Genomic DNA, 22394 nt, shown 5'->3' with positions numbered 1-22394 from the left:
ACTTCAGTCGGACCCATCTCAAGAACATCTGAGCTTCTTGTCTTTCTTGTCTTACCTCATTAAGGTGTTGTACTCCCTGATCTTCCGACTGATGAGGTCATGGCTGGTTAAGGCCGCATTCTACGAAAAGGGAAGGACACAAAGGGTAAAGTTGGAGGAAGAGGGGAACATCTCTTGTTGCCCCTTTAAAGGCAGTAACGGAACTCTACTACTACTATGTATCATAGGTAAGGCAGTTGGGATGCTATAGCCACCTGAGAGCCAGCGTTCTCTGCAGTGGACGCTAGTTCTCAGATGAACTAATTTCAGCTCCACACTGTTCCTTCACACTAAGGCTCACAGCTAAACATCTTCAAATTCAAATGCACAAATCAGACGATGTGCTAATAATTTCACCACTCTTGGGAACTTTTTGAATTCTTGTTCCCCCAGTGTCTTGAAGCTATTAAGTCTCTTGTTCTAACCTCTTCGTCCAAGTTGCTGCTTTCCTGGATGACTCGGATCCAGGCCAGCATGTCCTCACGGTCCTCGGCTTGGAACAGGTATTCACAATCCGACGTAGTGAGCCGCAGAACATTTTTCCGCTTGGTGTCGCTGTAGGAGATGTCAATCAAACAAGCCTTGATGCTGATGGGTAGCGGCTCGTCCGTGGTTTGACAGTTGGCGTGTGCCTGTCCGTCTTTTTTGTCCTTGTACAGACAGAGGTAGTGGCCTCTCAGCACGGCGTACATCGGCTTCCAGGGGCGCATGCCACTTCCGACGCGCTGTGAAAGTAGGTCAGTTAGACAATTGGGTTGAAATGACGAGAATATAAACTCAAAGACACACCACTACACACCTTTCCTTTGTCTGTATTCAGCTGTTTGAAATGCAAAGGACCCTCCCTAGTGGCGTCGCAAAAGATGTCAGATGATGAATCCCTCCTGGATCCTGAATCTTCTGAAGACCTGTCCATTGCCTGTGATGAGCGGGGAAAATGACAGCGTCTAATTTTACATCTATCTCAAGTGGATTTTGTTTGTGAAAAAACTGGATTTACCTTCCTGAGTCCTTTCAGGCCAGATATTAAGGACCTTCTAAATGACAGAGAACAAAATGTTCAACGCTGATCTAATCTGAAATTACAATGGGCCTGTTAGTTCCACTGTAAAACTCACCCTGTGCCTTCTTCCCGGTAGTTATCCAAGCCTTCATCGTACGACAAAGACCGCTCCGTTTTGCCACCCGAATCCGACTCGATAATTGTGAGACGCAGGGAATCTATTAAAAAGGTCAAGTCAGCACTTGTGATGCCGACAGCGTAAAGTTTAATAATTTGTGAAAAAAAATATAGACCGTGGTCATGTGACATCTGTCTGCGAATAAGGGGGGACGTAGCCGTGGGACTTGGGGGTATGGTGGTGATGATGGGTGTTGTGGATATCACAGCGGAGGCAGGGATGTTGACCGTGTCCAGGTCCATGCTGGGACTCGAGGGTTCATCTGAGGACAGATGAAAACTTAACACACAAAATGACACCCTTTTACTAATAGACCCTGAAAGCTAAACCCGGTCATCTTTTAATAATAGCAGCGGATTGCATCATCAGTCTGTCTCAGGCCATCGAGACAACATTCTTGTGGTTTCAATGCGATACGCTTCTTGTTTGCACTGCCCTACATGTATGTTTGAATGTGGTTACCTACACTTCGCTGTCATGTACATCAAACGCCACACGTTTCTTTAACCATTTTGTTACTTCCTTTGTAAAATGCAAACTAGGATAAACCAAAGCAAATCAGTACTGCAATGTGTCTTACCTATGAAGGGGATAGAATCCAAGGAGTCGTCCAAGTTGTGGGAGCCATACTTCCGCTGTGTGCCTCCCAGCCTCTTTAGATGATTTTCCCTGCAGCTGTCTGTCCATGTCACTGCGTCAACAGAACCAGCCTTCACCAATATTTGCGACTTATGACTCCCTCCGCCTTGGTTATCATTACCGGCAAATACATATGACGGAGGGCGAGTGTGAGCAGCTCCTGAGTTTTTGTCCTTTCTTAGGACTACCACTGTAGCATCACGTCCTTCTACACCCTCTATAAGACCGCCATTAGTTCGTACAGAGGAGTTGGTGGAAGCTTCTCTGGCATTTGGGTTTTGGATTACAGCTCCATTTGTAGTAGCAGAAGGAGAGGCATCAGTGCCGCTTGAACTCTGCGTGGACATTTTACATGATGAACCTGAACAAGAGGAGGACCTGGCCACCAAACCAGCCTCTGACCTGTTCTCCAGTTTTAGACTGTCAGCCCGACCCCTGAGCTCCAAATGCAGAGGGGATGGGTAGCCCATATGGTTTCCAGTTATTCTTTGGTCTTTCAGCAAGTCTGTGGTTTTCATGGAGGCAGTTGAGGGGTCTGAGATGGAATCTTTAACAGGTAAACGCGAGGGCCTTGTAATGTTGCCATCAGATCTTAATGGTGGTCGAGAATCTGTCATACCTTTGCTACGTGGTCGATCAGCTAAAGGGGTGTTAGACAATCCACTTCTTTGTCCGTCTGAATCCTGTCCAGTGAGACTCCGACTGAGATAAGGTAAAGTTCTTTGGCCTCCTCCCTGCCTGCTGGCTCTTGCTTCCTCCCCTTGGCAAAGTAAAAGTCTGTCCTCCAAAACAGTCCTTTCTCCAGAGCTGAGCACAAGTTGCTCTGTAGGCTGCTGGCCCAGATGATCATAAGACCTTGCTCGAGGTTTAGTAACCCCTGCCGGGCTGGAGAAAGGTAGGGCATCTTGGGAAGCACTTCGCGGCCAGTTCCTGGTCCGCTCTGAGCACGCTCCAAGCCTCTCCTGGGACGCACTTCGTAATGGAGTGCTGTGATTGCTTCCATTCACTCCACGATCATTCGATGCGCTCCTACGTCTGACCTGAGAGACCATCAACCCTCTCTGACTGGCACATTGAGGGAGCATGCGCTGCTGGCTGTAGGCAGAGCTGGAATTGGCAGCAGCACGCAAACTGTCTAAGCGTTCCTGAATGGTACGGCAGCCATAGGTGTGTAGCCTCTTGGTGTCTATGTAGTCCTTATAGGTGGTGTAGTTTCTCCAGTCTATGTTCTGATGAGGAGAGGTGGAGGGGGGTGTTGGAGATGGTGAATGGTTGTTGGTTTTGGGTGAAATGGCAGGGGAGAATGTGCCAGGCGATGCAGCATTGAGAGAAGCCCATAGGGGAGAGGATACATTGTCGGTATAGACTGGGCTAGGTCTCGGTGAAGGGCAGTGTAGTGAGGGCTCTGACAGACGGAAAGAAGGACACTGCAACTGTGCACTTTCTGGCAGTGAAGACAGAAGGGGTCTGGGTATAGGAGAACCGGTTTCTGTTGAAGGACAGAATTGGTTCTCTTCAGTCCTGTGGCTGGAGCCCGCCCGAGCCAACTGGGCACCCCTGTCAACTTGTTCAGGGTGAATGGCCGCTGTCCTCAATTTGTCATTACTGACACACAGTGCCGTCTTGGAGGTCTGCAGTGCTGGAGGTGACGGGGGAACAGGGATCTCAACTCGGTAGCCCTTCTGTATTGACTCTCTTGGGGTGTGGTTGACAGCGCAGGGCTGTAGTGCCTCAGCCTTGCCGGCAGCCTTAATTTCTACACGAGGGTAGCAAATTGGTGGCGGCTCAGGGATGTTCTGGGCATTTCCGCTGTACGCCACATTTCCCTTAAGATATGCATCCTGAGAATACGCCTGCAGAGTATGGAAACATATTGTCAATATATATTTTTTAATCCCTGTCCTTCATTTAGCAGTTGAGAATGTCTGCAAAATAAGGCACTGCATTATGTTTGACAATTAAATACTAAAAATTAGAGATGTAGAATTTTTATTTTTTTTCAAACGGATACCGATAACTTTCTGCTTCTCAAGACCAGTATCAATAACCAATAACTTATATTTATTATTTTCTTAGATTTAACTGTAGTTTGTGCACACCTGGAGGTAAGACTCAAACTGTACCTGGAGATCTGTCCTAACCAAATGACATCACTTCTATGGTAGGAAATCACCTTTCTATAATAAATCAGTAGTGACACTTATGTCTACTCTATGGATGTTCTCAATCATCCAGATCATACTCAAGGCATTCAATCGATCGCAATTGGACTGTTCAGTTGGTCTTAGAGGACGTTTCCCCTCTCATCCAAGTAGGTTTTATGGGTTCATCTCATAGACTTAGATTGGTCGGATTTAGTCTTAAACTTAGATTGGTCAAATCTAGTCTGGATTTGACCAATCCAAGTCTATGAGTATGAAGTGATTAAGCCGACTTGGATGAGAGGGAAAATCTATCTAAGACAAAATGAAAAGTACAGTTCAGATCGATTGAATGTCCTGAGAAGTGAAGCTTATGTCTTTATTTTCTTATATGTGGTGATCACATCGTATTTTACTGGCAAACATACAGCCGAAAAATAGTTGCAGCTCTGAAGTACAAACAAAAGCCAACATTTTAACAGCCGATCGCTTTGGCTCTCGAGTTGTCTCTGGCGGGCTTTTTTCACTTTTCGGGTACAGCGGCGGTGGCAGTTCAAGGTGCCGTCTTGGCAACCCTGACGTTTCGGGTGGGTTAGTAAAGTTCTATGTGTTGTTATCTTTGCGGAGTGTTGAGTGTTTGCTGGGCATTTTGGCACGCGAGATGTCTTCCTCTGAAAGAGTAAAGAAGTCCTGCATGATCGACGCATGTTTGTTTACACTGTGAGCTCAGGGGAACTTTACAACTGCCTACGAGTTAGGAGCGCTTCATTTCTTTACCCTAACCCACCTACAGAACAGTAGAGCTACGTAATCTCGCCTCATTTGTTTTTCCGTTATCGAAGCCATTTCTTAAAGTTATCTGATTTATCGGTGACCTCATAATTCCTAATAACGGCCCGATAATTATCGTGCGTCCCTGCTGTGAATCATATAAAATATTTTTGCCCCTAAAGAATGTTTGGTCAAATCTTAAGAAGAAAAACCAACAGAAAGCTGGTAGGAAGTGAAGGAGTGAAAAGGATGATGGAAGGTATTCACCCTCCTTATAGATGGAGAATGTGCCCTAAATAGAGCGAAAACAGGGCACGCCTCATAGCGCCGCTGTCAATGCGACAAAACACTTGCACAAATATTTCCTTGTAACTATTTTAATTGAAAAAAAATCTGTATTGAACAGGTTATCCGTTCATTATATAAGCCGCTTTCGATTGGACTTTATTGCACTCCACCAAAGAATTCTCAGATTACTTTTGTGCAACCAATATATATATACTGTATATGCACATTCATATACATAAGTGTGCGTGTGTGTGTGTGTGTGTGTGTGTGTGTGTGTGTGTGTGTGTGTGTGTGTGTGTGTGTGTGTATATAATATGTGTATGTATGTGTGAGTGTATGTATGTATGTGTGTATGTATGTGTGTGTGTGTGTGTGTCTGTGTGTGTGTGTGTGTGTGTGTATGTATGTGTGTATGTATGTATGTATGTATGTATGTATGTATGTATGTGTGTGTGTGTGTATGTATGTGTGTGTGTGTATACACAATGTGTAAATGTGTATATATTTCTGTGTGTGTATGTATGTATATACTGTATGTATATATATGTATGCATATATGTGTATGTGTATATCTATGTATATATAAATATGTGTGTCTATATATACAATATATGTATATATGTGTGTGTATGTATGTGTAAATATTTATGTGTATATATGTGTGTATGTATGTATACAATGTGTGTATGCATGAATATATGTGTATAAATGTGTGTGTGTATATATATATATATATATATATGTATATATGTGTGTATATTTTTGGGATTTGAATGAATGAAATGAGTTTATTTCGGTCATATAACCAACCATTTTGTGTGATCAATTTAACAGCACAGACTATACATATTAACAATCATATACATACACACACAAAAAGAAAAAGAATGACCGAAAAAGGAATAGGCTGAAGCCAAAGCTTATATTTGCCTATCCTATACGTTCACAAAAAAGTAATCGTTGCTATATTTTATAATTTTCCATTATTTCACCTTTCAAGGCTTTCTTAAACCTTAACAAATAACTACATGTCTTCAACTCATCACTGAGCTTGTTCCACCATTTAACTCCTAAAACTAAAATACATTTGCATTTTATATCCGTTCTTACTTTACATAATTCAAAAATCAATATCCCCCCGTTTTCTCCTCTTAATTTAAAAAAGCTAAAAATACAAGATGGAAGGCTGTTGTTCTTTACTCTTTACTCGAAACATAATTTCCACTGTTTTTAAAAACACAATATCTGAACATTTTAACACATTAGAACTTATGAATAATATATGTATCTACTGTATGTGTATATATGTTACTTTGTATGTATGTACATATATATATATATGTACACTGTATATGTACGTGTATATGTATATATGTGTGTGTGTATATATATATATATATATATACATATATATATATATATATATATATATATATATATATATATATATATATATATATATATATATATATATGTGTGTTTGTGTATATTTGTGTGTGTATATGTGTGTATATATGTGAGTGTACACGTGTGTATATATTTGTGTACATGTGTGTGTATGTATATGTGTGCGTATATATGTATATGTATACGTATATGTATACAAATGTGTATATGTATGTATATGTGTATGTGTATATCTATGTATATATGTATTATATACATATATTTGTATATTACATACATATAAGTATCATATATACAGTATATCTATCATATATATGTATCATATATTCATATCCATATGTATCATATATCCATCTATCCATGGATGGATATATATGATATATGATATATATAAAATATGTATCATATATATGATTTATCATATATGTGCCATATATATGATATATCATATATATATATATATATATATATATATATATATATATATATATATATATATTATATATAAAATATGTATCATATATATGATTTATCATATATGTACCATATATGATATATCATATATATATATATATCATATATATAAAATATGTATCATATATATGATTTATCATATATGTACCATATATATGATATATCATATATATATATCATATATATGTATCATGATATATCATATATATGTATCATATATATGTTATATCATACATATGATACATATATATGATATATCATATATATATCATATATAGATATATAATGTACATAAATATGTATATATGTGTATAATATATGAATATATTATTATAATATATATTACTTGCTATAGTATATATTTCCCCAATGTAACTGTTTTAGACACCTCACAATGATTCAAACAAGGATGGTTAATTAAGTGGAACGAGGTTTGGAAGGATATAGTTGACAGTCTTACCAGAGCAGTGATATCCCTGGAAAACTGAAGAAGGGTAAGCAGACAGACAGGGGGTGAAAAGTAGCAGACAAGTAAGCACAAAGATAGGAAAAATACAACGCCACAGATGTGAAGCAGGCTAAAAATACATCCCACTTTGGGGAGATTAAACAGAGGCTTTAATTTAGTTAGTACAGCGTAAATAAGAAAAAGTCAGTCTCATTATTTTTTAACTGTACCTCGCTACAGAGAAAACTGCCTTGAACAAAGATAATAACGCCTCTGACATATTAGGTTTAATATTGTGCCTCAGTGAGTCATAGTAGCATATCATACACGTTTATTCACAGCCTGTCTTCTCTACCACATATTGCACAATTTGACATTTTTTAGCTCATTTTAGGTCAAAATTATTTCCGATTTGGAGAAACAATCTCATAATCAAGCAAGCAATGTGGAGTTACGTGGCCTGACACAGCATGCCCTGGTCTAATGTGTCATGCTTGCATGATGAACACGACGTCTAGCCGGCGAAAAATGCCTTGTGACAGCCGCCAATTTGGACTCCAGAATGCCAAAGGCCAGTTTTTGTGGAATCTACACGGCTTGCTAGCATCATGGCCTGGCTGTAATTACCATTTTGTTAGGTGACTAATGACATTTGGCAGAAGGCCGAGTCACTCGTGAGATGATCTCACGTGTCAGGATTTTCAACAACACAAACAGCAATGAGTTCAATGGCGTCGTCACAACATGATGACTGAACCTGGATGTTTGTTTACACAAGAACGTCACTGTATTTTCTACGTTGATATTCAAAGGCATGGATTCTTACCAGCTGCAAAATGTCCTCATCCTTGGGCATCACGCAGAGTTCCAGCAAGGCATCACTGGAGGGGACAAAATGTCAGTTGGGACACAAATATCACCACAATCTTTAAGAATTGCAGTCGTAATTGACTCCTTATGTCAGGAATTTGAGGGAAAGTGAGTGGGATTTAAATGAGTCACCTGTTCTGGATTAAGGCGATGACCTGCGAGTAGGTCTTTCCGATGATACTCTCTCCATTCACCTTCACGATGCGGTCCCCTTGCGAAGAAACACAAGGACATTCTGACAACTGGCTACAACTTTGCAGAATTTGAGAATGAAGGTTGTCTCCACGGACACCTGTGTGTGTACCTGTACAGAGTCCAGCTCCATGGGCAGGGCCTCCATCCTTAACTTGCTTGACAAAAATGGTGTCCATTGGCTCCAGGCGGCTTCGTTGTCTCCCTGACAACCATATAGCACACGGTCAAATGAGACGCAGAACTAGGCCATCTGGAATATTCCTGATGTTTATATATAATAGATGGTAAACAGTGTGCAGCTGCAGTGTAACGGTATGACATTGGAGGGTTGGTAACTAGGTAAGAAGCTACTTGACTAACTGGAAGCAATACGTGAAGTTAGGTGAACGCACGTCTATAGCTCTAAATACATACAGTCGTGATCAAAAGTTTACATACACTTGTAAAGAACATTATGTCATGGCTGTTTTGAGTTTCCAATAATCTCTACAACTCTTATTTTTTTGTGATAGAGTGTTTGGAGCACATACTTGTTGGTCACAAAAAATATTCATGAAGTTTGGTTCTTTTATGAATTTATTATGGGTCTACTGGTAATGTGACCAAATCTGCTGGGTCAAAAGTATACATACAGCAATGTTAATATTTGGTTACATGTCCCTTGGCAAGTTTCACTGCAATAAGGCGCTTTTGGTAGCCATATTTACAAGTGTATGTAAACTTTTGATCGCGACTGCACCCCAGGAATCAATTCTGCGACCAAAATTCTTCAATCTCTATATAACGACACTTGTAAAGTCACAAGGGACTTATGTTTGTATTATTTGCAAACGACACAACCATGTTTTGTTCAGGACGCAAACAAACTAATACAGATACAACCAAAATAAATGAACAAACTAAAGAGATGGTTTGACAAAAACAGACTATCTTTGAATATCAGTATAATGTTATTTGGTAACAGTAGAGAAGGTCAACCACAAATACAAATAGACAGACTAAGCATTGAAATAGTATAGGAAATAACATTTCTAGGTGTAATAATAAAATGAACTAGAAATCTCATAAAAATATACAACAAAAGGTGGCAAGAAATACTTTAATAATGAATACAGCTGAATATGTTCTGGGCCAAAAATCACTTCATATTCTATACTACTTGCTAGTGTTACTATATCTGAGTTCATGTGTAGATATATGGGAAAACAACTACAAAAAAAATGTTCAACCACTAACCGTGTTACAAAAGAGGTCAGTTAGAATAATGCATAATGTTGGATACAGAGAACAATCCAACTCTTTATTTATTGAATCAAAAATATTGAAACGTAAAAACTACAAGAATGTACAACAATTATTCTCAACAAAAAAGGAGAAATATAACCTTGGAGGAAAAATCTGACTTAAAACATTTGTATGCGCGCACAACACTCAAGACCTTTAGCATATCAGTACATGGAATTCCATTATGGAATGGATTAATAAACAATGTACTATTATGATCCACTTTAAGAAATTGATCAAACTAAGTGTTTACAAAGAAGAAGAATTCTGATTAACATCTTTAAACTTATTGAAAAATGAGATAATCTTATTCATTTACTTACATTTTAATTTGCTTGTGGTACGAATTAGGTATGGGAAGTGAACAAACAAATGTTCGAAATTGCTATGAAACGGAAAGCGGTAGGATTAAATACTAAATACCTACTACTTTTCGGACAGGCTAGAAAAATGTGATGTATTGTACCATATTAAAACCATAACCACCTACCAGCACAGTTCACACCTTTAGCTCCCTTTAACATTAATGTGATTGAGTACAAGTGTTGCAGCCCATGAGAAAAATAACTAGTAACAGGTTTTGTCCAGTAGAGGGCAGCACAGCTTAAATCTCTCCACATCTAAATAGTGAAATGCAGCAGTGTTTTTTTTGTGGTGGATTTGGTTCTCCCACGTTTCCCCCTGAGAGCTGCTTGGGGAGCCCCGTCGTCCGACTGTTAGGTGCATTTTTCTTGGACACACAAGTTTTACTGTGTTGTGCCTTGTTTTCCTCTACAGATTTGCTGCGCCTGTGTTTTCCGAGGTCACTCAAGTTTTGTTTTTATTGGATTGTGCCTCTCTGCAGTGCAAATTGGATCCCATGCCATGCATGAACAAGATTAAACGTGGAAGCTTTGGATATTTTTTTTTAACGCCCTCCGACTGCCGAAAACTAAACTACAGTTCGGATTATTGAAATACTTTGCCACTCGTGGAGAGGTGTGATGTGCAATCGTGGATTCTAAACGCCTCTACAGTTTCAAACTAATGTCATCTTTCTAGAGCTTTGTGGGATCGGGAGAATGTTATTCTACAGACGTGTGGCATAATACCGCCGTCTTATTTTTAGACTCCACGCCCACTTTGACACAAAAACCTCACAATTTTCCCCCTAAATTTCCCAACACTCTGGAACTGAGTGTGCGCGTGTCGATGGCTATCAGTGTCAGGTCTGCTCCAGAGAGAAAATATGGAAAAGGTGATGCCTGGCAATAGAAACTAGAGAGCAGATGGAAAAGGTAACACTTTGCATGAATCCATAAAGTGAAAGGTCTTTCAAAAGCACAGCGTCTTTTATTGTCCGAGGTCTCCTCAGAAAGCAGCACGGCCGCTTGAAGATGGCAGATGAAATAAACAAAAGAGCGATTCCCTCTCAGCTTTCCCATGAAGAACACAGAGAGAGGTTCACACGCGCTCCGGTCCAAACACAACTTTACTTTGGGAACTCGAGCCCACTTGGGGAACACCTGCTTCCCCCCGGAGCTCCTTTACAACACCTTGCCAAGCCTCGGCGCCGCACCAACCGCTGCCAATTAGCGCATTTTGCAAGCAGCCCGAAGCTGAAAACACGGTTTATCTTGTTCACTTACGAAATTCTCTAGTACAGAGGTGCCCAAACTTTTTTCCACTGAGGGCCACAGACCAACAAATCAAAGGATGCAAGGGCCATTTTAGTAGTTTTCGCCTTTAAAAACAGTACAATATATACACTATATTGCCAAAAGTATTTGGCCACCCATCCAAATGATCAGAATCAGGTGTCCTAATCACTTGGCACGGCCACAGGTGTATAAAATCAAGCACTTAGGCATGGAGACTGTTTCTACAAACATTTGTGAAAAAATGGGCCGCTCTCACGAGCTCAGTGATTTCCAGCGTGGAACTGTCATAGGATGCCATCTGTTCAACAAATCCAGTCGTGAAATTTCCTCAGTCCTAAATATTCCAAAGTCAACTGTCGGCTTTATTATAAGAAAATGGAAGAGTTTGGGAACAACAGCAACTCAGCCACCAAGCGGTAGGCCACATAAACTGGGTGGGGTCAGCGGATGCTGAAGCGCATAGTGCAAAGAGGTCGCCGACTTTCTGCACAGTCAGTTGCTACAGAGCTCCAAACTTCATGTGACCTTCCAATTAGCCCACGTACAGTACGCAGAGAGCTTCATGGAATGGGTTTCCATGGCTGAGCAGCTGTATCTAAGCCATACATCACCAAGTCCAATGCAAAGCTTCGGATGCAGTGGTGTAAAGCACGTCGCCACTGGACTCTAGAGCAGCGGAGATGCATTCTCTGGAGTGATGAATCACGCTATTTTCTTGTTCATGTTTTCAAACTCATGGAATAATTCTCTGGACACTGGAGGACTTTGAGAGCAAAACTAAAGCATTTGAAAAAGTAGTTGATGGTAATTTTTGCTTTTGTTTCGTTAATGTGTACTAGTGACTTTGTTTTGATTTGTATTTAATAAAGGAGAATAAGTACCCCGCCTTCCGCCCGATTGTAGCTGAGATAGGCTCCAGCGCCCCCCGCGACCCCAAAGGGAATAAGCGGTAGAAAATGGATGGATGGAAGTTTAAATAGGCAGCACGTTAGAAGAGGGGTTAGTGTGTCTGCCTCACAATACGAAGGTCCTGAGTAGTCGTGAGTTCAATCCCGGCCTCGGGATCTTTCTGTGTGGAGTTTACATGTTCTCCCCGTGACTGCGTGGGTTCCCTCCGGGTACTCCGGCTTCCTCCCACCTCCAAAGACATGCACCTGGGGATAGGTTGATTGGCAACACTAAATTGGCCCGAGTGTGTGAATGTGAGTGGGAATGTTGTCTGTCTATCTGTGTTGGCCCTGTGATGAGGTGGCGACTTGTCCAGGGTGTACCCCGCCTTCCGCCCGATTGTAGCTGAGATAGGCTCCAGCGCCCCCCGCGACCCCGAAGGGAATAAGCGGTAGAAAATGGATGGATGGATGGAAGAGTTTGGAATTCTTGTTTCCAATCATTTTGGAACTTGCAAGCATACTTCTTCTTCTTACTCGTCGGAGCCATGACTGTCTCTTCTTCGTTCTTCTTTTTCGTCTCTGTTATGTTTTTTGGACATTACTACTTGCCGTAGTTTTGAAGCAATGCATGATGGGAATCCGAATGTTGTGTGTCAGTGTATTAACGTGCCGGCTGGAATAAACACACGCTGAGAAATAGCACCGTGCCTGCCTACTTTATGGGTTATAGATAAACCTATGGATAACGGAGACATATATAATAGTCTCCTTTTCGGGTAAGAGAGGAAGCTAAAGGCAGTGCCTTTGAGGCACGCCCCCAATATTGTTATCCGGCTGGAAATCGGGAGAAATTCGGGAGAATGGTTGTCCCGGGAGATTTTCGGGAGAGGCACTGAAATTCGGGAGTCTCCCGGAAAATTCGGGAGGGTTGGCAAGTATGCCCTGTGCCTTTCCGAGTCTTGCTCTAATGTCCTTTTGTGCAGAGTTGTCCTTACTGACGAGACTTCCCAGATAGGTAAAGTCCTCAACATAGTCGAGAGCGTGTCCATTCACTGTGATTGGTACATCTTGACTGTAGGCAGGGGCAATCATCACTGTGCGTTGAATCATTTTCAATGGCTCGTGAATCACGAATGCTGTACAAGCTGTATCCTGACTACTCTAAAGTATATCCAAGTTATAATACAATGCTTTACCGGAATGTGAGACACTGTAAATCCCTCGTTTGGAGTTTAGCCTGACACCAATTACACAAAATGAGACTGAAGAGAGCGCAGAGCAAGGAAGGGAGGAGGCGAATGCCTTAGAGCCAGGGAAGACGACAGGAAGTAAGATAGAGGGGAAGATCAACGGGGATAAGAGCGAGCTTGGTATGTGGAAGGAATGACAAATTCACCTCCACGCTGTACGTCAAATGTTTATCTGCGCGTACGCATCAGCATATGTCTTTCGACGTGTGTTTTTTGGAGGGTGGAAGGGTTTCCAGCGGCAACACCCAGCTAGTCAACATGCGGTTAAACCCTCCTCCTCCCCCCAACCCCCCTCTCTATCCAAACACCAACAGCATCATCAAACATTGGCTGCAGCTCAAGCAAATAAACGACCGTGCTGAGGCTGCAGCCAGCTACACATTTCTTTTCTCATTAAAATAACTAAGCACGTGGTGGGATGTAATGTCTGTCTGAGGCTCTTCTCTATTCGAACTCAAGTTATGTGTTTTAGCACCATATTCCTAGAATAGATGCAGGGGTCATCCGTGATGAATTGAGGCTTGTTAGGCAAGGTTGTTTTTTTTTTTTGGTCATTTTACTGTCTCTCAGCTGCATTTCAGCTGTCAAGACTTAGTCAGAAGGTTCCAAAAAGGGATGAGGCCTTAGACTGAAAAACACATTCCTTTCTCATAATTCACCCGGGAGTCAAGAAAATGTGGAATGTGTGCAGATTTATACTCCAGTATCTGCTTTAATGTAACTCATAGTGTAAAGAACAACACATTATTTCCACTAAGACACGCTAAATACCCCCAAAAATTGGGACCCCACGTGGGACAGGATATTTGGGCTGTGGTCAAAATGGTTAGAAAGTTGTGCTAGCAAACATTTAATACATATATCCTCAGTTTTATACACACATCGGCTTCTGAGTCCACCAAAGGTGTATACTAAATTTTGTGGTGATTCGGCTAAACACCCTAAAGTTACAGTGGGTTGTTTTTTAGAGCAGTGTGAGAAATTTCAAGCCAGTATGACTTGCAGGGTTTAATAACAGCTAGGGCTGCAGCTATCGATTATTTTAGTAGTCGAGTAATGTATCAATTAATTAGTTCAATTAATCAGATTTTAAAGGAGAATTTTGCTTATCTTTCACAGTCCTTATGAGAGACAAGAACACACATGTCCTTTTTTTGGCGATCTAATTTGTAATAATCGGCTCGTTCCAGGTGGCTACCAATGGTGCTAATAGGAATAGTCCATTCTGCCTCTAAATTACTATGAAAATGCATCCAAAAACCGGCAACAATACTTAATTTAGTTTCCGTAACCTGTGCAATAAAGAAGCTATAGCGACATTGTTAATCTAAGAGCAAACACTGAGGAACTGTTTATCTAACATTGCCTTGCTCTCAGATACACTCACAGTTAGGGATGTCCGATAATATCGGACTGCCGATTGTATCGGCCGATAAATGCTTTAAAATGTAATATCGGAAATTATTGGTATCGGTTTCAAAAAGTAAAATTTATGACTTTTTAAAACGCCGCTGTGAACACGGATGTAGGGAGAAGTACAGAGTGCCAATAAACCTTAAAGGCACTGCATTTGCGTGCCGGCCCAGTCACATAATATCTACGGCTTTTCACACACACAAGTGAATGCAACACATACTTGGTCAACAGCCATACAGGTCACACTGAGGGTGGCCGTATAAACAACTTTAACACTGTTACAAATATGCGCCACACTGTAAACCCACACCAAACAAGAATGACAAACACATTTCGGGAGAACATCCGCACCGTAACACAACATAAACACAACAGAACAAATACCCAGAACCCCTTGCAGCACTAACTCTCCCGGGACGCTACAATATACACCCCCCGCTACCCCCCACCTCAACCTCCTCATGCTCTCTCAGGGAGTGCATGTCCCAAATTCCAAGCTGCTGTTTTGAGGCATGTTAAAAAAAATAATGCACTTTGTGACTTCAATAATAAATATGGCAGTGCCATGTTGGGATTTTTTTCCATAACTTGAGTTGATTTATTTTGGAAAACCTTGTTACAGTCTTTAATGCATCCAGCGGGGCATCACAACAAAAATAGGCATAATAATGTGTTAATTCCACGACAGTATATATCGGTATCGGTTGATATTGGTATCGGTAATTAAGAGTTGGACAATATCGGATATCGGCAAAAAAGCCATTATCGGACACCTCTACTCACAGTGCTACGGCATTAGCAAGAGGTGAGCTAACATGTGTGTCAGCAGCTGAATGGCTTTTGAGTTTGTAATGCACAACACATTGCCATAGGACACCAATCTGTACGGACTGAAAAATATGAACAATCATATTACAGTATCTGTAAAGTATTAGCCCATATTTCATGTTTTCGTTGTACACAGCTAGCTCGACAGTGTATAGAATAGAATAGAATAGAAAGTACTTTATTGATCCCTGGGGGAAATTCAGCACCACAGTTCGCTCACAATAGACAAGACTAATAATAAATAATATAATATATATAATATGTAATATATATATAATATATAAATAATATAAATATATTCTACATATACTCTACATTTATGTAGTTCTAATAACAAGCATGACGTGCTGCATGTATCATGGTCGATATTACGGTGACTTACTCGTGACTTACTGTTTAGTCTAGCTGGCCGGGAACATTTTTTCCAGTTGATTTTGGGTAGGTGGAAAAAAGTTTCTATCACTGCAGTGTTTGTTAGAGCCAACAGTTCGTCTTTTATTGTGATGCATTTTTTTTGAGCAGTGTCTTCCTCACCAGATACAAAAGGCTTTTCCCTTGAGAATAACATTGTGTGCCAGTCAGTGCAGCAAAAGCAAGCGCTCCGTTTCTGTCAGCATAGCTTGGCAAGCTCCACGTTTACACCGCCAATTTATGCCAGACCTGACTCTCTCTGCTTTGGTCTGTTCTAAAGTTTCACTATTTCTGTGTGCTTTGTCAGCTTCTATAACCAGCAGTTCATCCTCTGTATATTCAGGTTCAATAAGATAAGGTTGTGAATCCTCATTTGTCTAAAAATAGTAGTTTTCGTCCTCTATGACTAAGTCTGTCATGATTATCAAACACACACCTTTGTTGTCGGAATTTGGAACACACGTTTGTTGTCGGAAGTAGGAAGTACTTTGCCATGAGCACTGAAATCAATGCGCACAGGAAAGAAGTTCTAGTAATGTAAATATATATCCATCCAACCATTCATTTTCTACCGCTTGTCCCTTTTGGGATCGCGGGGGTTCCTGGAGCCTATCTCAGCTGCATATATATAAATATATCATTACATTATGTATATAAAATGTTTATAGGGGGTTTTGAAGTTGTTTTAGAGGGCTTTGAAGGCTTCATACGTCGGAGACTCCCATTCACTGCAATGTGAGCCGCAACTTAAAGTACCAATGATTGTCACACACACTCGGTGTGGTGAAATTTGTCCTCTGTATTTGACCCATCCCCTTGTTCACCCCCTGGGAGGTGAGGGGAGCAGTGGGCAGCAGTGGTGCCGCGCCCGGGAATCATTTCTGGTGATATAACCCCCACTTCCAACCCTTGATGCTGAGTGCCAAGCAGGGAGGTAATGGGTCCCATTTTTATAGTCTTTGGTATGACTTGGCCGGGGTTTGAACTCACAACCTACCGATCTCAGGGCGGACACTCTAACCACTAGGCCACTGAGTAGCTTGCGAGCGTTTTTTTTTTTTAAATCTTTAAAATTCTATTAAAAAAGGCATGTGTGTTCTTGTCTCTCATAGTGATTGTCAATATGCAAAATTCCCCCCAAAAGGGGCAGTTCCCTTTTAAAGGAAAACAACAATTTTTGTGCTTCCCATAACCTTCCTTCTTTTTTTTTTATAATAAATGCACATCATTAACATTGAAATTGCACTTTTAACACATGCATTAATTTAAAAAAAATGAAATCAAAACAACGGCCCATAGATCATGGCACCCAAACGCCACTGCTCTCATGTGCGTTCTTTTGCTGAGGTAATGCGGAAAAGAAGTTTGTATTTTCAAAGTTCCAGGCAATCTATTCAGCCCGTTTTTTTGTACATTTTTATTAGTTACACAATTTGATTAATAAATGTTGCTGCCCTATTTACAGTTTCACCATGTTGAAAAATAATAGCACAGGTAACATACTTTTACAAACATTCACAGTTTTGTTTGCAGTAGTTTAGGAGTAGGAGAGTTTGCGTACACAAATCATGCGGAAAAGTTAGGATACCTCATGCGGTACATGTAATTCCCTTCATGTCGCCGTTTTAGAGCCATTTTTTCTCATCAAATTTTAAAAATAGGGGGTCATTGTGTTCCTATTTCTTCCTGGCATGGCAGCAAGCGGCTTATCATGTGATTTTCCTTTCTGCTGTAACATGTTTCCATCTACACTTATTATATTTTATCAAGCACCTATTTCTTAGTGTTGTTTAAAGCGAGCTTGGCAGTTAGCTTCGCTAATACATGTTGAGCCTCATTTTCCAGTAATAATAATACTTGATAATGATACTTAAGATAACAAGACATGCAGTTTATTTGCTGTAATGGAGGCCATTACTATTAGTTTAGGTTAGGGGAACACAGGGTTTTCATCACTAGTCAATAGTGCACAAATAATTGTGTGTGTGTGTGTGTGTGTGTGTGTGTGTGTGTGTGTGTGTGTGTGTGTGTGTGTGTGTGTGTGTGTGTGTGTGTGTGTGTGTGTGTGTGTGTATTAGGGCTGTCAAAGTTAACACGATTAAAAACGCGTTAACTATAAATTTCAATAATGGAACATATGTTTTTTACGGCCGACTAACGCAAACACTTCCTTTTTGACCGTCGGGCCATGCCGTAGCAGGGGGAACTTAGCAAGTGATGAGCCACACGCAGTAAAAAAAAAAAAAAGGGATAAAGATAAGGCTGCATTATGGAAATATCAGGTTCAAAGCCATGGCTCGTTGTTCTCCCGACAAGGAAGGAGTATTTTTTGCCGTGGGAGGGGACAACATCACTGCAGCAAATAACTGCTGCGCGCGTTGCTCAGAGATGGGTGGTGCTTCACTTCCGTGTTCAGATTACAGTTTAGGTGTAATAACATAACATTTAAATTGTTACTGTGACTGATTTCGTAGGTAAGATGACATAAAACATGTCAAGAAACACTTTTCAGGCTTCAAAATAAAAGCGCTACGCTATAAATCCGTTTTAACTACATTAACAAAATAAAAATGTCTTACATTATAATCATGCTCTGTCAAAGTTTCGTAATGTTATTCTGTGATATTTGCACCTAAAGAATTATAGTACATCAGTTGGGATTTTTTTGGCTGGCTGAAATATTGTGTAATCTATTTCATAACATTTTCTGGTCGAGTCTTCAATTAAATAATGTTTAGCAGGCTGAATATGACATTTTAAGTAATAAGGAGAGACTGTTAAAACATTTTCATGCAGCAATATGAAGACCATTAACTTGTACATCATGTAATGTACACTGTCAGAAGCATTTATGGGAGATATAAATATCACATTTTACATTACCAAACATATTAGACAATCAAAGCAAGATCGTAACAATACACATTGTGTTATTAATGTGTAAAACTGAATTATAAACATGGTGAAGCTCCTCCTCTGAATGCAAGTGCTCTTAAAGCAGGAATACAGGAATACAAATTATGTATTCCTACAAATTATAAAAATCTGGCAAAACACCAACACACTGCAGGCAATTTATTTTTTATTGTCATGAAAAAAAGTGTGTTTGTCCTTTTTGTGTTAAACTGTTTAAAAAACATGTTTAAAAACATTTCATGAAAGCAAATTAACTGTCCATTCATGGTGTTAAAACTTAAATTATCTGTTTTGGGTACACTTATTAAAAAATGAAAAATGATATCTATCTGCGATATCACGAGTATTTTGGGTTAACTATGAACAAAATGTGATTAATCGTAATTAAGTATTTTAATCGTCTGACAGCCCTATGAGTATGTATGTATATATGTATGTATGTATGTATGTGTATATATATTTGTTTATACATATATGTTTATGTGTTTATATGTAAATATATATATTTATATATATATGTTTGTCTATATGTGTACATGTATATATGTGTATATATATAGATGTATATATGTGTGTGTATATACTGTATGAATATATGTCTGTATATGTGTATATATGTACATACTGTATGTGTATATATGTTTATGTATATATATGTATGTATGTATATAAGTATGTATATATGTATATACGTATATACTGTATATAAATATATATGTAAGTGTATATATAAATATATATATATACAGTATGTATATATGTTCATACTGTAACGACCTGCTGGTGTTTTATGTTTGTGTGGTTTTGATTTGATGTTCATTTTTCCAATGATCCCAAACACTCTGTTCGTGCCTGAAAGCGGATTGGCGGAGAATGAGGAAATATTGTCGTGTGTCCGCACGGAGACAAAAGTCTATGAATGGGAGGTAAAACCTGTTGGAATTAGGCCGGTTGTTAGCATAATATTAGCAATTAAAGTTAAAAATAGCGTCATACTTTGTGTGACTTCTTCTGGAGGCTACAATACATTGTTGCTTTAATTTTGTTTCACCCAAAAACAACTTATTTTCAAGCTGTGGCGGCTATGATTTTGCAGTGGCAATGCGCCACGTTTCGTTACATTAAGGGGAAAACCTGAGAGCAACTTCACACTGTGCATGGAGACATATTGTTAGCTGATAGCCGCTTGGCAGCCGCGGGAACAAAGATAAATAGTGTCAGCCAGAGGGGGTCGGCGTTTGTAATGGCGATCACATACTTTTCCCGAAAATACTGATTAGTGGCCGATCAATCGGCACATCCCTAGTCCTGAAGCTAACTTCAGTATGATCCACTCGTCTTGCAGCTTTATCTTCAGGTATCGCCACTATTTGACCTCAGCATTTTGCAGACTGTACGCCAGAATCAAGTCCTATTTCGTTGCGCTCATCCCCGCAGCCAATGATGATATCATACAAAAAATGTTTACTGCCTTCAGGCAAAAATGGTACCCCACACCTGTCCTTCGGGGAATAATTTATGAACTGCCTGGAAGCCCAAGTTGTTTACTGACTGCTGATCTCAGCGATGAAAGCTTTTGGTGCATTAACTACACACCAAGTGATGACACCAGCACGTGCACGCCTCCTTTCACAGCGCCTACACGCAACAACACTTTGTACACATTGCCGAGAAATAGTTGCCTGATCCTGACCGGAACATTCAAGATGTCACAAACTGTCTAGGACGTCACTTCTAAGCATGATGGTGACTGTCTGCCGCCAGCAAGTCACGGGGGAAATCAGTGCATGTAGCAATGTTTGAATATGAATACACTGAATGATGAACAAATAGGCTTATACGATATTCAAATAGACGGAGCCTCCTGCTGCAATTAAAAGGTGTGAGGACGGGGCACTGGTAATGGACTGTCAATCATTATTTGGCTGTTTTACAACACCTGAGGTCTCATCATAGTCTGCAGATGTGTCTAATTGCTGAAGCGATTTGATTTATCACACTTACCTCGGCTGCCATTCTCTTCATCCTGCATGATAAGACAGAAAGAGAAGAGAAAATTAGCTAATTTCTTCACTAACTGCTGGCTGAACCTACAAAATGCAGGGTGACAGTCGGTGGAAATAGATTTTAGGGGTAAACTAACTACAAAGCTACCTTGTATCCCCAAGAATGTGTGTGTGTGTGTGTGTGTGTGTGTGTGTGTGTGTGTGTGTGTGTGTGTGTTCTTGTATTTCTGCAGTTCTTGAGACATCAACAAGGAAAAGTACCTTCCATATGAGGACCGGTGAACAAGTTAGGACCGAAATCATGGTCCCAATACGGAAAACCATTGCATCTAATAGAGAATGTCTCATTTGCACCCCTGGTGGTGAAATCTATCAAAATTAGGATGGTGCCAAAAAGGAGGGATTTTTCAAATTGACTGTGTGTCGGTTTTAAAAGTACTCCCCCTCTGGTCAACATATGAAACAACAAGTGTGTGTAAAAATTTGAAGTGCTCCCCCTTTGGCCAAAATTAATTACAAAAATAAATATGTATATAGAGACATACTGTAATAACGTGAAGTAAATAATGATGTTTAAAAAACAATTACAAACAAAAAAATTCAAAGAAAAATTATTAACTAAAAGCTTAACTAAAAGGGACGGCGTGGCGCAGTGGCAGAGTGGCCGTGTGCAACCCAAGGGTCCCTGGTTCAATCCCCACCTAGTACCAACCTCGTCATGTCCGTTGTGTCCTGAGCAAGACACTTCACCCTTGCTCCTGATGGGTGCTGGTTAGCGCCTTGCATGGCAGCTCCCTCCATCAGTGTGTGAATGTGTGTGTGAATGCGTAAATGTGGAAGTAGTGTCAAAGCGCTTTGAGTACCTTGAAGGTAGAAAAGCGCTATACAAGTACAACCCATTTATCATTTATTATTACCTTTTTATATTTGCATAGTTTTTATATATTATTAATGTTGTACATACAAATCTTTATATATCTAGAAAGGGTGGTCCTAAAGAGGTAGGCGTTGTTCTGAGGTCTCAAGAAGGTATGAAATACAAGAGAGTGTGTGTGTGTCTTTATACGTGTGTGCAGTGGGTCTGGGTTAGTTTTTGCTTCATCCCTCACTTAAAGCATGAGTGAAGACTGTGTGAAGAATGCACTACCGACCTGATAAGTCCGAAAGACAAATAGATGATACAGTATTATCTGCTCACAGATGCTACCCGGTGGTTGTTTGAGCACACTGCAGCTACTCCTGGATAAATTAACCAACACCCACTCCTTAATGCTTCAGTCACACACAGGATTCTCTTTTT

The 22394-nt window shown here is 40.1% G+C and overlaps 2 protein-coding genes across 5 annotated transcripts in view; one reads left to right on the top strand and one right to left on the bottom strand.

Annotated features, from left to right (window-relative positions):
- LOC133609521 (threonine synthase-like 1) overlaps positions 1 to 22394 on the top strand; it is a 242160-nt gene that overhangs the window by 43505 nt on the left and 176261 nt on the right. The window lies entirely within an intron of this gene.
- Positions 1 to 22394, bottom strand: part of arhgap21a (Rho GTPase activating protein 21a) — a 137687-nt gene that overhangs the window by 12662 nt on the left and 102631 nt on the right. For 2 of the 3 annotated variants that reach the window (XM_061965142.1, XM_061965140.2), the window contains 12 exons: positions 21093 to 21114; positions 8563 to 8655; positions 8391 to 8469; positions 8215 to 8269; positions 7401 to 7424; positions 1801 to 3712; positions 1336 to 1482; positions 1158 to 1260; positions 1040 to 1076; positions 839 to 958; positions 465 to 764; positions 56 to 120 (listed from right to left, as the gene is read on the bottom strand). In XM_061965142.1, the coding sequence (XP_061821126.1) occupies positions 56 to 120; positions 465 to 764; positions 839 to 958; positions 1040 to 1076; positions 1158 to 1260; positions 1336 to 1482; positions 1801 to 3712; positions 7401 to 7424; positions 8215 to 8269; positions 8391 to 8469; positions 8563 to 8655; positions 21093 to 21114 (2957 nt within the window). The remainder of the gene's footprint in view (positions 1 to 55; positions 121 to 464; positions 765 to 838; positions 959 to 1039; positions 1077 to 1157; positions 1261 to 1335; positions 1483 to 1800; positions 3713 to 7400; positions 7425 to 8214; positions 8270 to 8390; positions 8470 to 8562; positions 8656 to 21092; positions 21115 to 22394) is intronic. The other variant, XM_061965141.2, reaches the window with a different exon arrangement.

The sequence above is a fragment of the Nerophis lumbriciformis genome, linkage group LG07, assembly GCF_033978685.3.
Source record: "Nerophis lumbriciformis linkage group LG07, RoL_Nlum_v2.1, whole genome shotgun sequence".
NCBI lineage: Eukaryota > Metazoa > Chordata > Actinopteri > Syngnathiformes > Syngnathidae > Nerophis > Nerophis lumbriciformis.
This window is presented reverse-complemented; position numbering and strand designations above follow the sequence as displayed.